The sequence below is a fragment of the Muscardinus avellanarius genome (assembly GCF_963383645.1).
Source record: "Muscardinus avellanarius genome assembly, chromosome: 3".
In the NCBI taxonomy this organism is placed as follows: Eukaryota; Metazoa; Chordata; class Mammalia; order Rodentia; family Gliridae; genus Muscardinus; species Muscardinus avellanarius.
In genome coordinates this window covers 103,754,753-103,770,299 of record NC_137788.1, presented here as the reverse complement: position 1 = coordinate 103,770,299, position 15,547 = coordinate 103,754,753, and the positions used below count along the sequence as shown (strand labels likewise).

General features: G+C 42.4%; 1 protein-coding gene across 1 annotated transcript in view; it reads left to right on the top strand.

Annotated features, from left to right (window-relative positions):
• Positions 1-7,496: 7,496 nt before the first annotated feature.
• AMPD1 (adenosine monophosphate deaminase 1) overlaps positions 7,497-15,547 on the top strand; it is a gene marked incomplete at both ends in the record, with an annotated part of 44,799 nt that continues 36,748 nt past the window's right edge. Inside the window, 2 exons of the mRNA XM_080691715.1 lie at positions 7,497-7,518; positions 14,197-14,374. Of these exons, the coding sequence (XP_080547841.1) occupies positions 7,497-7,518; positions 14,197-14,374 (200 nt within the window). The remainder of the gene's footprint in view (positions 7,519-14,196; positions 14,375-15,547) is intronic.

The window sequence follows — 15,547 nt, the reverse complement described above, 5'->3', positions numbered from 1 at the left end:
CAACTTTCACAACAAAGTGCCTTTTTCCTAAAGTGGTTCGTAGACTTCCTTTACAATATTTCAGTGGAATAGATGTCCCACAAACCATTGCCCATGAAAATGAATATCTGTGACCCTTCTACCTTTGACAATAATACCTATATAACAGCAGATGCCATTTCTTATGGATATGAAGATGGTTTTCCAGAGGCCTATTTTGGCTTCTCCCAGCAGAAAGATGAAACTGGAAACAATTATAATAATTTCACTTAGTTTTTATCTAATCTCTACCTTTTTTTGTAGGTTGCTACCTATAAATGTGTATAATTTGTTTATTCTATTTTACTGGTAATATCATGTTCAGTGAACTTCCATTTATATTCAACTTTGGGTCATACCAGAAAGCTCTACATTTGCAGTTATTCAAATATTATAAAAATTGGGTGTGTTGTTGTATAGGTGTGATCAGTGGATTTCAAACCTCAAATATAGTATATTAACAGGTGACATTTTTACTGCATTTTGTCATCTCTTAATGACATACATAACTGCCCTTGATTTGCTTGTCACCCAGCCTTCTGCCCCTCACCCACAGCAACAGGGGCTTGATCAATGTTTTCATCTGAGTAAAGCATGGTGCTAATGGACCAGGGTCACAGTTTCAAAACTTGAACAAAACAACATCATGCCAAGAATATTCTTCCACATTGCTTATTGCACCAGTAACTTCAGCTAGTTTTGCTGGGTACCTGTTATTAGCCCTGCAATGAAGGAGGAGGTTAGTTTGCATGAGTCCTTTACCATGACTGGAAAAGTTCATTGTCCTAAGGAAGGTCAACTTAGAATCTTTATAAATATTTAGGCCCCCTTTTTAAACCACATGAAATTTTAAACCAGTATTTTTTTAGAGAGTGAAGATTCCTCAGATTTTTTTTTAAAAAATGTATTAGCTGGACATGGTGGCACTTGCTTGTAATTCTAGTACTTGAGAAGCTGAGGATCATGGGTTCAAAGCCAGCCTCAGGAATTTAGCAAGACTCTGTTTCAAAATAAAACAAATTGTAAGAAGGGTTGGGGGTGTAGCTCAGAGGTAGAATACCCCTGGGTTCAATCCCTAGTATTACACACACACACACACACACACACACACACACACACACACACACACAGTATATACATATGTGTGTGTGTGTGTGTGTGTGTGTATAGTTTTTATAATCTCTGAAGGGTTCAAAACACAATAAATTAGTCTGCATACTGGATAACAAAAGCTGGTGGGATTTTTTTAAACGAAATAACATTTGGATTGAAATTACTATTTAAGGAAATAATGGGAAATGTAATTAATTGTTAGATATGAGAACTTCTAGGCTTGGTATTTCTATTTGCAGATAATACCCCAATAATTGGGGGGGGGGAGTATCAACCCAGCTGGTGTGTGTGTGAGAGAGAGAGCAAGCCTGCTCCTTGGACATTGCTAAACATGCACTGCACCCCTGAGCTATATCCCCAGCCCCAGTAATGCTAGTGACTTATATAAGTTAATAAAAGACTATTCCAAAATGGCTGCTTTCTCTTCTGGCCCTCTAATGTCTAAATACTTACTGAGGTCTTTTTGTCTTTCTAATATGAATTTTCATTTATTAAGCAATTCCATGTTACCTAGAGATGCATTCAGAAGAGGGGAAGAAACATGCGGGAGTGTCCAGAGTGATAAACGCAGAGTGGTGCTCCTCAGTGCTAATGCAGGGCACTCATCGTAGGTCCTCAGCCTGGAAGCAGAAACTGCTCTTTTGTTTCTGCTCCTCTTGTGACATTGCTTTGTCATTTTCCAGAGGCTAGGTTGGGGGTTAGCACCTCCATTGTGTCCTTTCTTTTAAAGTGTCTGTAACTCGCAATGTCACCTTCTTAAAAGTCTGTTAAACTTAATGACAAGTTTGAGAGAAAAGGTAGTTGCTCCTTTGGGCTGTGTACTTCACCCACGTATGTGTGTATCTGTACTTTTCCAAAGTATGTTCTAAGCACAGAAGTATCAAAATGGGGCCAAAATTAAGACTTGAAAATGCCCTTTTAATAGCTTCTTAAGAAGTTACACTTAGGTGTGAATTTTGACACGACAGTGATAAACTGAGTAAGTTCAGTTAGTGTGGTATAAAATGTAGTTTTTAGAATATGTTTATGGTTGTGGAGAATAATTCTGATTTACCTCAAAACCTTAAAGACACTTTCCCCAACTTAAGTGCCTGGCCAGCTGTCATAAATTACATATTCCTTTATGATTTTGTTTTTAGGATTAGAGAATGTGAAAGTAAGATGTTCGGCCTAAAGGCTCCCATGCCTAATCTGTAAAAGCTGTATCTGCTTCAGTAGCTTACTATGGAATGTTAGTTTGGTAACGTGATAGCATGCCAAGTTTTCCTCTAGGAATTTAATAGGTAAAGTTACTATCAATTTTATTTTAGTGGGCCCCATTTAATCTTCTATCATCCTTTAAACTGCTGTGAATTTTTTGTCATGACTTGAAAGCAAAGGTAGACAAAAACTTTAGAGAGGCTTTGGGTTTTTTCCATTCCAGAATTTGTGAGCATAGTCATATTTTACTTTATATTCACAGACATGAACTCTTAAGCTGGCAGCTACAACCAAGAACCAAAAATTGGTGCATTCTGCTTCTTGTAATCTAACTCTGCTAATAATTATAAGAAGCAGGGATAACTAATTAGGGCAGACATGTTATTTGGGTAGTTTCTAAACACAGGACTATAATTCTTGTACATTATTTTTCATCTTTGCTGTTTCTTTAAGCAGTCTTATGTACCATGAAATTATTTTAAGGTATTTTTTCTATAAGATTGTTTTAAAAGTGTTCTGGCCAGAATCATTGTAGATATATTTCAGAGTACAACTGATTCTTTAAAAAGTCTGAGTACTAGCCAAGAAGCAAGCATATGAACTCTGCTCTGGAGGGAAGGGTGGGTGGCAATGAAAGTTTTATGACTTACATTTCTGTGCCATTAAGTATAGATAAAATGATCAATTGTGCAATTCTGCTGTTTAAATGGGAACTATTGGCCTCCTTGGCCCTAAATGAAAGGGCTGATATCTTAAGTTGATTATTTTATTGTAAATTAATCCATTTTAATTTTTTTGAATTGGTTGAATGTTTCTCTTGTTAAATGTTTAAAAATAAAAACTGGAAGTTCTTTGCTTAATCATTTTTTTTTCTCCATGAAGTGCCTTTATGGAAAGCTAGTGTTAATTTCAGGCTTTAGGAATGACGTTTGGACTGTGTCAGAACAGTGAGTGCTTCACTGTGTCTCAGTATAGTAATCACCCCCATCTCAGGTTTCACTTTCTGTGGTTTTGGTTATCCTGGGGTCCAAAAATATAAAATGGGAAATTCCATTGCAGCCCCTTCTTAGTAGAGCACAAGGAGATCTCTCACTGTTTCATCCGTCCTTTGCATCTACACTACATATATGACCTTCTCCATAGTCCATTCTTAGCCATCCAGGTAATCCAGTCACTCAGGGAGTTATACCAGTGCTTAAGTTCAAGAAATCCTTTTTTACCTAATACTCTAAACTGCAAGAATAGTAATGCTATACTTTTATTATGTAATCCTTTTTGGGGGGGGGGTTGTTCTTTTTTTGGGGGGGGGTACTGGAGACTGAACCTAAGGGCAGTCTACCTCTGAGCCACCCCAGCTCTATTTTTATTTTAAAACAGTGTCTTGCCGGGCGTGGTGGCGCACGCCAGTAATTCCTGCGCAGGCTCGAAGCCAGCCACGCTGGCTTAAGAGACCGTTTCCAGCTGGGCATGGTGGTGCACGCTTGTAATTCCAGCATTTAGGAGGCTTCTTAAAGTTTATATAAGGTAGAGAAATAAAATGCTTTTTTAGTACTATCTGCAGTTTTAGACATCCACTAGGGGTCTTGAGATGTGTCCCATATGGAGACTACTAGATAAAATATCAAGACTTGCTTTAATCCAAGCTTGGGGATAATTCATAACTACTTTCAAATTCTAATACAGTATCATGAAGCACTTAAAACCACAATTGGAAATCTCATCTGTTTTTGCATTGCTGCTTAATTAGCAATCTTGATATAGTTGGAAGAGCATTGATTGGTCTAAGAGTCAGAGAACAGTTCCAACTATGATTTTACTACTTTGGTCCAGTTTCTTCATTTTAAAAATAAGGGAGTTTAATTAGGATATGTTCCAATTTTCCAACCTTCATTAAATTCAAACCTTAGCTTTCCATCTAAAACCAGAATGCTGTGATTATGAGAAACTTGGTTTACTTTAAAGACTCTAAACTGGGAGTGGTGGCGCACGCTTGTAATCCCAGCATTTGGGAGGCTGAAACAGGAGGATCTCAGTTCACGGACAGCCTCAGCTACTTATGCCCTTTGCAACTCAGTGAGACTCTCTTTCAAAATAAAGAATAAGAAAAAGGGGGGGGGGCGTGGTGGTGCACGCTTGTATTCGCTGCGCTTGGGAGGTGGAGACAGGAGGATCACGCAGGTTCGAAGCCAGCCGCGCTGGCGTAAGAGACCCTGTTTACAAATAAAAATATAAAAAATAGGTGTCTGGGAGTATAGCCCAGAGGTAGAAAGGTTTCCAGGAACCCCAGTACCACCAAAAGGTGGGGGGGGGGGGGCTGAAAGTGTAGCTTGGTAGAATGCCCCTGGGTTCCATCCCCCAGTACTGCAAAACTAATAAAGATTATAATTTTTCCCATGAAAAGGAGATATGGAGAGGAGTCATTTGTATTTAGCTGGATTAAGCTTGAGAAAGCCAAATTTAAGTAACAAAGTTTTTTGTTGCTGTTTTGTTTTTAATGAGTGTAATACTGTGGTAATGGGAATGGAACCCAGGGGCATTCTACCTTCAAGCTATATCCCCAGCCCTGTTTTATTTTCTTTATTTTGAAACAGGGTCTCACTAAATTGCTAAGTTGCTGAGGCTGGCCATGAACCTGCAATCCTCGTTTCTCATCCTCTCAAGTCCAGTTGTGACAAAACGTTTTCTAGATGAGACTTCTAGAAAGAATACAAGTACTGAACCTATGAAGGGGACGTCCTGTGCATCTCTGTGCTAATTCACTTTCATTTCTCATAATAACAATACACAAGGTGACTTAAAAGCCAACACATTTGCATGAGTTATTTGATAACCAAAAATACATGAAAGAGATGTCAAAGGCTTTGCTAGTGATCATTTTGCAAAACTGCCCGAGGACGCTTTGTAATGCTTTCAAAATAACTGGGCAGTGAAATATGGGTTGTTTTATTTGTTTGGCAGTATGGGGGATTGAACCCAGAGTTTCCTCATGCTAGGCGAGTGCTCTACCACTGAGCTGTGCCCACAGCACTTTTTTCTTTATGATTTATTTTGGGACAAGGTCTCATCAAGTTGTCCAGGCTTAGACTGCCAGACATGGTGGTGCACACTTGTAATTTCAGCATTCGGGAGGCTGAGACAGGAGAATCACGGTTCGCGGACAGCCTCAGCTACTTCGTCAGGTCCTCCGCAATTTAGTGAGACCCTGTTTCAAAATAAAGAAAAAAAAAATAGGGCAAGAGGTGTAGCTTGGAGGTTGAATGCCCCTGGGTTCCATCCCCAGACCCGCAAATAAATGAATAAATAAAACTAAAAAGACTAAAACATAGAGCTAGTGGTATAGCTCAGAGATAGAATGTCCCTGGGTTCCATCCCTAGTACCACACACACACGCACAAATAGAGATAACAGATGTTCTTTCTAGTGATGAAAGGAGCTTAAAATGGTTCCAATTCAAAAGCTGGAAGCTGAATTAGTAAACTGATTTGGGGGGGCAGTACTGGGGTTGGAACCCAGGGACATTCTACTTCCATGCTACACCCCAGCCCTATTTTTTTATTCTTTATTTGGAAGCAGGGTCTCACTGAGTTGCAAAGGTCTTCACTAGGTGGCTGAGACTGTCCTTAAACTGTGATCCTCCTGTCTCAGCCTCCCGAATGCTGGGATTACAAGTGTGCCACCACGCCCAGCTAAACTGATTCTTCTTTTTTTTTTTTTTTTTTTTTTTTTTATGGGTCTGGGGATGAAACCCAGGTGCATTCAACCACCAAGGTACACCCCCTGCCCTATCTTTTATTCTTTATTTTGAAACAGGGTCTCACTAAGTTGCAGAGGGCCTCACTAAGTAGCTGAGGCTGTCCACAAACTGCAATCCTCCAGTCTCAGCCTCCCAAATGTTGGGATTACAAGCGTGCGCCACCAAGCCTGGCTTAAAACTGATCATTCTTTATAGAGTTTGTTTTCTATTTTACATTTGTCCAAAATCATTTTAAATACTAAAAGATTGAACTTAGTCTCTTCTTAACTAGCATCAATCAGAATTTATGCCATCAATTCAGGAATCATATAAAGTAAAAACAGGTAGCACCTGCAATATTGGGAGTTACAGTGCTATTAAATGTTCCTAAAGATAAAAGCAGCCACATACCTAACAGGGGAGATGTGGTTGGAACCAAGCAATTGTCTGGAACCAAGATGTTATCTGCTAAAACTTTTAGATACAGGAACCTGAAATATCCAGGTTAGGAAAAACAATCTTCCAGAAGCCACCCATAATCCCAGTACTTGGGAGGCTGAGACAGAATTTCAGGTTTTAGCAACCTATACTCATCAACCTAGCAAGGCCCTGTTTCAAAAAAAGAAAAGAAAAGAAAAGAAAAGAAATAGCTGGGGGTGTAACTCAGAGGTAGAAGGCCCTGGGTTTAGTCCCCAGTACCACTAACAAAAAGAAAAAAGAAAGAAAACACAAGTTGTGTACAATGGCACATATGTCAAACTTGAAGCCTGAAACAGGAGAATCACAGGTTATAGGCCAGCCTCAGCAACTTTACTGAGACTGTTTCAATTAAGTAAAAAATAAATAAATAAATAAAAATAAAAAGCGTTGAGATGTAACTTGGAGGTAGACTAGCCCTGGGTTCAATTCCCAGTACCCAAAACAACAATTGGCACATGGACACATACATGAGCATGTGTATGCTTATTTGGAGAGCCTGATGGATATACCAGCAGTTCAACAACCACAGAAAGCTGTTCTCATGATGGGAAATCCTGGGGATCTTGACTTTTCAAAGCCTGGAAGACTTTTTATTCCGATGGAAAAATATTCATCAGCAATCACATCATGGAAGAAAACAGCACTTGATGAGAATCCAGTCTGTAGGAAGATGGAAAGGGTATTGAAATGTAATTCCAGGCCCACTTCAGATATCTTTTCTAAAATCCCAAAATAAAGCCTGAAGGCTTCACCTGTTTTTCACTGTCAATAGCCTCAAGCTATAAATAGGACCAAAGCTCATCTCTCTCCTTTTAGCAGAGGAGGGTCAGGTTACAGGGGGCAAAGCAAAATAATAAAGTGAGTGTCGTGGTGTTTTCTCGTGTTGGTCGGCCATCCCACAGTCTGTCTCTCTTTCCACTGTGCTATCCTAGAATCAAGGATTCCAGCAACAATGCCTCTGTTTAAACTTGCAGGTAGGTGTGCGAAAGTGTCTGGAGAACTCTGTTTTTTTCATATGCAGTCATTCCTTTACCTACCCCGTTAGCTTTGGTAATCCTTAGGGTTCATAATAGCTTTAACGATATATTTCAGGAAGAGGCAAGACGTTTTCAAGTTTAGCTTGTTTTTAGTTTTGAGAAAATTTTCAAAAACTGCATCTTTAACGATCTCTTAGAAAACTGTGAAATATTTAATAATCTCTGCTGTCTAAATCAATGCCATCATAGTTCTGAAAAGGATGCTAAAAATCAGGACAACAGAAATTGCAACCCATGCTGTGATCTATTTGCACCTAAAGCCTTTTCTATGGTTAAAGGAGAGTTCCATGAGATAGCCTCTCAGAACGGGCTGTTTGGTAGGAGGTATTAAACTGTTTATCAAATGAGCAGTTTTAGTTTACCTGCTACCAGCATCATATGAGAGTTCCCAGGCCTCTGAATTAGGCTTATTATTATATTATTATTATTATTATCACCATCATGATCATCATTATTCACATTTTACAAAAAGTACCTTTTTGGGCTGAGGATGTGGCTCAGTGGTTGTGCATGTGCGTGGCATACACAAGGCCCGGGGTTCAACTCCCATCACCACAACCAAAAAATAAAATTAAAAAATAAAAAATTATACACAAGCCAGGCATGGTAACATGCACCTCTAATCCCAGTACTTATAAGGCGGAGACAGGGATTACAGGTTCAAGAACAACCTCAGCAAGTAGTGAGACTCACCAATTTAGTGAGACCCTGTTTCTAAATTCTAAAAATCGGGTTTATTTATTTATTTATTTACTGTTATTAGAAAAATCGGGTTTATTTATAAAAACAAATGTCTAGAGATATATTAAAAACGATACAGAAATGAAGAGCTATAGAATGAACACACGACCCGGATTTCCAGTGGCAGCAACTGCAGGGCTAGAAGACAAAGCTGAAATGGCACCCCAGCCCTCTTGCTCACATCAACCCACATGCTTATGTTCAAAGCACTAGTTAATAGCTACTATGATTTCCGAAAATTTTTCATGCATTGTATCTTGTTTTACTTTACTTCATACAGCAGAAGGAAAACGTGAGTATCTTGGATTATTTTTCCTGTTTGCCAGAGTATCAATCAAAGAAGTGATACTGTTCTTTAATTCAGAAGCATGGTTATTTTTCAGCAGTGTTTGTTAAATGATGCTATTGAAAGTCAACAAAGATTAATAAAGACCATAGATATTCCATGAACTCCCGGCTTCTCTGAATTCAAAAACCCAAACTAAGCAAACAAGAAGCCGTATTTTTTTAAATAGGAAATTTCATAGGGAACCAATTTGATATTTTAATAAAAGGTACAGATTAGCCAAAGGGATCTATTGAGACTGGCGTTAGCTCTCAACTCTAGAAAAACAATGTTGTTGTGAATTTTCATGATCAGATAAAATCTTATTTTTTATAAAAAACCACAACTTTAGTTGTATGTCCCTCCATCTCCAGTTATACCTGTTCTTTTGCTGACAAAAGAAGCCTGCCTCTGGGTTCTTCTGCACAGCCTTATCTTCCTGACACATTAATAAGACACTGCGTTGCCAGGCGTGGTGGCACACTTGTAACCCCAATAGTTGGGAGGCTGAGCCAGGAGGATCACAGGTTCACAGCCAGCCTCAGCCATTTAGCGAGGCTCTCAGCAACCTAGTGAGTGTCTGTTTCAAAATAAAAGCTAAAATAAGGCTAGAGGTGTAGCTCAGAGATAGAATGGCCCTGGGCCGAGTCTCCAGTATCCCTGCTGTACATACACAGAAGACACTGCTGGAAGTAAACATGCTTTTCTGGATTTGGTGGTGAAGACGCAAGAGCATGATATTCCTTTCCTGAAGTCTTGTATTTCCTGTGTTAACAGTAATCCCAAATTTTTGGATGGTACCATGTAGTTTTTAAAAGTATTTCTTGTTTAATCTTATAACAACTCTGTGAGGGTGACATTATTATTAATATTTTCCATTTATGATGATGAACATGGAGGCGCCCAGTGATTATGTGTTTTGCTCAAGGCCATCCAGCTCTCACAACACTTTTTTTTTTCCTGACCTAGTGTTCAAAAAGCATTATCATTCTACTTCTTTTTTCTTTTATCTGTACTCTCTCCAAGTGGAGATGTCCTATCCCAAGAGGCTGCCACTCAAATGTTCTATAATCTCTCAAAAGATGTTCAAAAGGAATGTTCAGGCCAGGCATGGTGGTGCACGCTTGTAATCCCAGCATTTGGGAGGCTGAGACAAGAGGATCGTGGTTTTCGGAAAGCCTCAGCTACTTAGTGAGGCCCTTTGCAACTCAGTGAGACTCTGTTTCAAAAATAAAGAATAAGCTGGGCGTGGTGATGCACGCTTGTAATCCCCCCGCTTGGGAGGCTGAGAGAGGAGGATCGCACAGGTTCAAAGCCATCCTCAGCTACTGAGTGAGGCTCTCAGCAACTTAGTGAGACCCTGTTTCCAAATAAAGTATAAAATAGGTATGGGAGTATAGCCCAGAGGTAGAAGGCCTCTGGGTTCCACCCCCAGTACCACCAAAAAAAAAAAAAAAAAAGGGCCGGGCGTGATGGCGCATGCTTGTAATCCCTTCACTTGGGAGGCGGAGACAGGAGATTGCGCAGGTTTGAAGCCAGCCTTGCTGGCTTAAGAGACCCTGTTTCCAAAAATAAAAATAGGTCTGGGAGTGTAGCCTGGAGGTAGAAGGGCTTCCAGGAACCCCAGTACCACATACACACACAAAAAAAAGAATAAAATATAGGGCCAGAGGTGTAGCTTAAAGGTAGAATGCCCCCTGTGTTCCATCCCCAGTACTGAAAAAAAAAAAAAAAAAAAAAAGAATGTTCAGTAACTAGCTGGGTTGTGTGGCGTACCCCTGTAACTCCAGTATTTGGGAGGCTAAGACAAGGAGGAGCACAGGTTTGAGGCCAGCCTCAGTGACATAGCAAGACCCTCAACAACTTAGCAAGACCCTATTTCAAAACAAAAATTAAAAAGGGCTGGGGATGCTGCTCAGACATAGAATGCCCCTGGGTTCAACCCCCAAACCATCAAAAAATAAATAATTTAAAAATCTGAGAGATTACCTCTTCTTCCTTTTGGGATTTAGGTTGTCGTTAAAACTTACCTACTCAGCTTTCTTTTCTTTTCTTTTCTTTTTCTTTTTCTTTTTTTTTTTTTTTTGTGTGTGTGTTACTAGGGATTGAACCCAGGGGCATTCTACCTCTGAGCTACAGCCACAGCCCTTTGTGTGTGTGGGGGTCTGGGGATGGAACAGAGAGGCATTCGACCTCTGAGCTACACCCCCTGCCTTTTTTTAAATTTAATTTTATTTATTTATTTATTGGTGGTACTGGGGTTCCGGGAAGCCCTTCTATCTCTGGGCTACAGTCCCAGACCTATTTTTACATTTTTATTTGGAAACAGGGTCTCCTAAACCAGCACACGCAGCTGGCTTCGAACCTGCGCGATCCTCCTGTCTCTGCCTCCCAAGCGCGAGGATTACAAGCATGCGCCACCACGCCCGGCTCCTGCCCTGTTTTTTAATTCTTAATTTGAAACAAGTTCTCACGGAGTTGCAGAAGGCCTCACTAAGTAGCTGAGGCTGTCCACGACTGCGATCTCAGCCTCCCAAATGTTGGGATTACAAGCGTGCACCACCATGCCTGGCTCAGTTTTTTTATTCTTTATTTTGAAACAGGGTCTCGCTAAGTTGCAGAGAACCTCACTAAATAGCTGAGGCTATCTGTGAACCGTGATCCTCCTGTCTCAGCCTCCCAAGTACTGGGATTACAAGTGTGCGCTGCCACGCTGGGCCTCTACTCATCTTTCGAAGCTCCAGTTTCTCTCTCCTTCCCATAATCGCCACTACCCCCTGAAGGTTTTGAAGGGCAGAGCTCTCAAATTAGGGATCGCATTTCAGCTGTGGTTGCATGATGTGAAAACAACCAGTCAATTCAGTGCAGGAAATATCAATCATGTACTTTTTGGTCATCATGTAAACTACTAAAGAATAGAATTTCTACTTTCCAACTGTCTGTAGTAGTTTAAGGAGACACAATCTTAGTAAGAACAATAGTGTTTAAAACTATGGAATAAAGCTGGGCATGACGGCACGCACTTGTAATCCCGGCATTCGGGAGGCTGAGACCGGAGGATCGCTAACAGCCTCAGCTACTTAGCCAGGCCCTTCACAGCTGAGTGAGACCTTGATTCAAAAAAATAAAAAGACTAAAAAATAGGGCTGGGGGTGTAGCTCAGAGGTACAATGCCCCTGGGTTCCATCCCCAGTACTGCAAATAAAAGAAAATAAAATAAAACCATAGAATAGGTGGACACATGCAGTCCCAGATAATGAATACTTGTTCTTGGAAGAGCCAGGTATCAAATGAATAGGATTTCGTTCCCGAGCTTTCATTTCCACACTGTCCTCCTGAGGCCTCCAGCAGCGCTGCCACAGTCCCGGCATGACAAGCCAGTTTCGCTGTCACCTCATCCTCATCCCCATCCCCATCCCCATCCTCATCCTCCTGACCAGCTATGTCCACTGCCCTCCCGGGTGCACGGAGCCTCTGCCCACTCGTGCCTGCCACTCATCTTGAGGTGCATGTGCCTGTGCTTGCTATTTCTGTGGCTCAGTTGGCCATGGGCTGAGGGGGGCATTCTTAGCCATCAAGTATACCTACTTAGTATTCTATTTATTCCTTCGTGGGTCATGATGACTGCCAAAGAACTACTAATAGCATCCAAAGATGCTTTTCAGTTTCTGCAAGTGTTTGGTTTTAATGAGGCAAGCAGATGCATGAAATCGTGAGTCTCCTGTGACAAGCCAGGATTTTAAACCCGGCCGACCTGACTTAGTGTTGGTGAAGTTATGAGCCCATTGCTGTCCTTTCTATTGCGTGCTTCCTCCTATACTAAGCCATATCATTTTCATTTCCTTAATGGCCCCAAGCGAACCCCAAATACCAAATGTGACCAGGGCAATTCACATCCTTTGATTTATTGTCCTCAAAGCATGTCCACATCCATGATCTCACTTGGTGTCACAACGGCCTTGCGGGTGAGGTTGAACAGATAATGGTGTCCCCACTTGACAGATAAGGGGGCAGAGGAAGGTGGGGTAAGAGCAGAGCCGGGGCCTGAACTCCTCACAGCTGCTTACATTAGAACTGAAAATGGCACCTCGTGGCAGCCTGTGTAGACACTGATGATGTGGACAGATCTTCTCCTCTGCGTACATCTGCTCCGTCATCATGTCTGGAATGTTTCTGTCTTCTACTATTGCCCCAGTGGCTAGCTCGCCATTCTCATTACTCCTTACCAGCTCTTTTCTGGGAAGACCAAGAGGCTTTTATAAGCATTAGAGATGGTAACTAATTAGATAGCAAGTGGGTATCTGGAGAACACAGTGGAGCTTAACAGGAAAGCAGATTCTTGATGGACATCACGACCCTTAATGATGAAACTGGTTCACTTGTATCCTGAGGGTCTCGAGGCTGAGAGTCACTCTCTCCTCCCCATTTTAAAAATGGGGAAAGTAAGGCACGTAAAAGCAAATTGGTGCTGGGCGTGGTGGCCCACGCTTATAATCTCGAGACAGGAGGATCGCAGGTTTGCGACCAGCCTCAGCTACTTAGGGCGACCAGCCTCAGCTACTTAGGGCGACCAGCCTCAGCTACTTAGGGAGGCCCTTTACAACTGGTGAGACCCTGTTTTAAAATAAAGAATAAAGGCCGGGCGTGGTGGCGCACGCTTGTAATCTCCGCGCTTGGGAGGCAGAGACAGGAGGATCGCTCAGGTTCAAAGCCAGCCACTTGCGCTGTTTCAGGAGACCCTGTTTCCAAATAAAAATGTAAAAAATAGGTCTGGGAGTGTAGCCTGGAGGTAGAAGGGCTTCCAGGAACCCCAGTGCCACCAAAAAAAAAAAAAAGAAAAGAAAAAGAAAAAGAATAAAAGATAGGGCTGGGGGAATAGCTCAGAGGTAGAATGCCCCTGGGTTCAATCTCCACTACCAAAAAAAAAAAAAGAATCCACATCTTCAAAGCCAATAAGAAGAGCACCAACTTAATGGGAAGGGCGGCTACAGGGTTGCTATGAAATCAAACTCAGCCCTGCCAGAGACAGATGATTTTGCACTAAAGACCAGAGCCTATCCCCATCTTTAGGACCCTCCAGAAATGTGCTGTGTGGACCTGACCCACACCTCTGCAAGCAGATTTCTAAGCCACAAATACACAGAAATGCACTCAGGGAAGAGTGGGCATCGCCAGGCATGGTGGCACACGCTTGTGATCCCAGCATTCAGGAGGCTGAGACCGGAGGATCGCGGTTTGCGGACAGCCTCAGCTACTTAAGTGAGGCCCTCTGCAACTCAGTGAGACCCGGTTTCAAAATAAAGAATAATAAATTGGGCAGAGGCATTTGACCTCCCTCTGGGTTCCATCCTCAGACCCGCAAAAAAAAAAAAAAAAAAAAAGAGTGGGCACCAAGCTCCATTCTGTTTTAGCTGCCCTGGTTGGAGAGCCGGAGTCAAGGCACCCAGTTCAGTCCTTATCCTTATGCTTGTCACCTGGCAGAAACTCTCTGATGACTTTTGGGAAACAAAAAAAGGACTTGAACTCTAATATGTAAACACTCCTTTTAGAAATCGATGATGCAATGCGTAGCTTTGCTGAAAAAGTATTTGCCTCTGAAGTCAAGGACGAGGGAGGTCGCCATGAGATTTCTCCCTTTGACGTGGATGACATCTGTCCAATCTCTCTTCATGAAATGCAAGCGCATGTGTTCCACATGGAGACGCTGTCCACGTCCCTAGGCAGGAGGTAAGTGGAGAGGCAGGTGCTCAGGACACCGGCACACGAGGAGGGGGTGTCAGGGCAGATGGGTCCATGTGTTTGCGTGATGGTTCAACTCAGAGGACGTACTCTGCCAGAGTTAGAAGCCTCCACTCACCACACACTGTGTGTGTTTGGGCAAGATACCAAGGGCTGAAAAAGAAGACAGCAGTGGCCTGCTACTCTCATCCATTCTCCCAGGTCCACCCTGCGACCTTCCAAACCAAGTGGGCTGCAGCTGCAGTGAACTTACTCACCCCTATGTGGTTGTCATAGAAACTGGAGATCAAGAGCCGTCATCTTCCTCAGGTGTCACTCCCTGCCAGGAAGCCTGCCGCAGCCAGCTGACGTTCCCAGCCTCAGGGTGCAGCTCTCCATCCCTGCCTCACACCCTGCCCAGCCTGGCCTACCATACACACGTCCTGCTTCCCCTGAGTGGCCTTCAGAGATCCCTTTTGACAGAGTCCATTTGCCTCCATTTGAACTATTCTAGAATTCACTGTGACAAAGGCCACATTTGGTTCGTTGAACTTTTACTGACCAGTTAGCTGGAACTCCCTCCTTTCGGCCCTCCCCCGTCCCACCAGGCCCACCCTGCTGTCTTTCTCTTGGTTTTACAACTTTAAGAAAAGCACAAGCCAGCGAGCGTGGTGGCGCACGCTTGTAATCTCCTCGCTTGGGAGGCAGAGACAGGAGGATCACGCAGGTTCAAAGCCACCCTCTCTGGCTTAAGAGACCCTGTTTCCAAATTTAAAAAGTATAAAATAGGTCTGGGAGTGTACCCCAGAGGTAGAAGGGTTTCCAGGAACCCCAGTACCACCAAAAAGAAAAAGAAAAAAAGAAAGAAAGAAAAGAAAAGCACAAGCCGGGCGTGGTGGTGCACGCTTGTAATCCCAGCGCTCCAGAGGCTGAGACCTTAGGATTGCGGTTCGCAGACAGCCTCAGCTACTTAGTGAGGCCCTCTGCAACTTAATGAGACCCGGTTTCAAATTAAAGAATAAAAACTAGGGCAGAGGGTATAGCTCGGAGGTCTAATGCCCCTGGGTTCCATCCCCAGACCCGCAAAAAAAAAAAAAAAAAAAAAAGCACAAAGCCTGGTGTGGTGGCACATGCCTGTAATTCCAGTATTTGAGGGGCTGAGACAGGATCAAAGATTCAAGG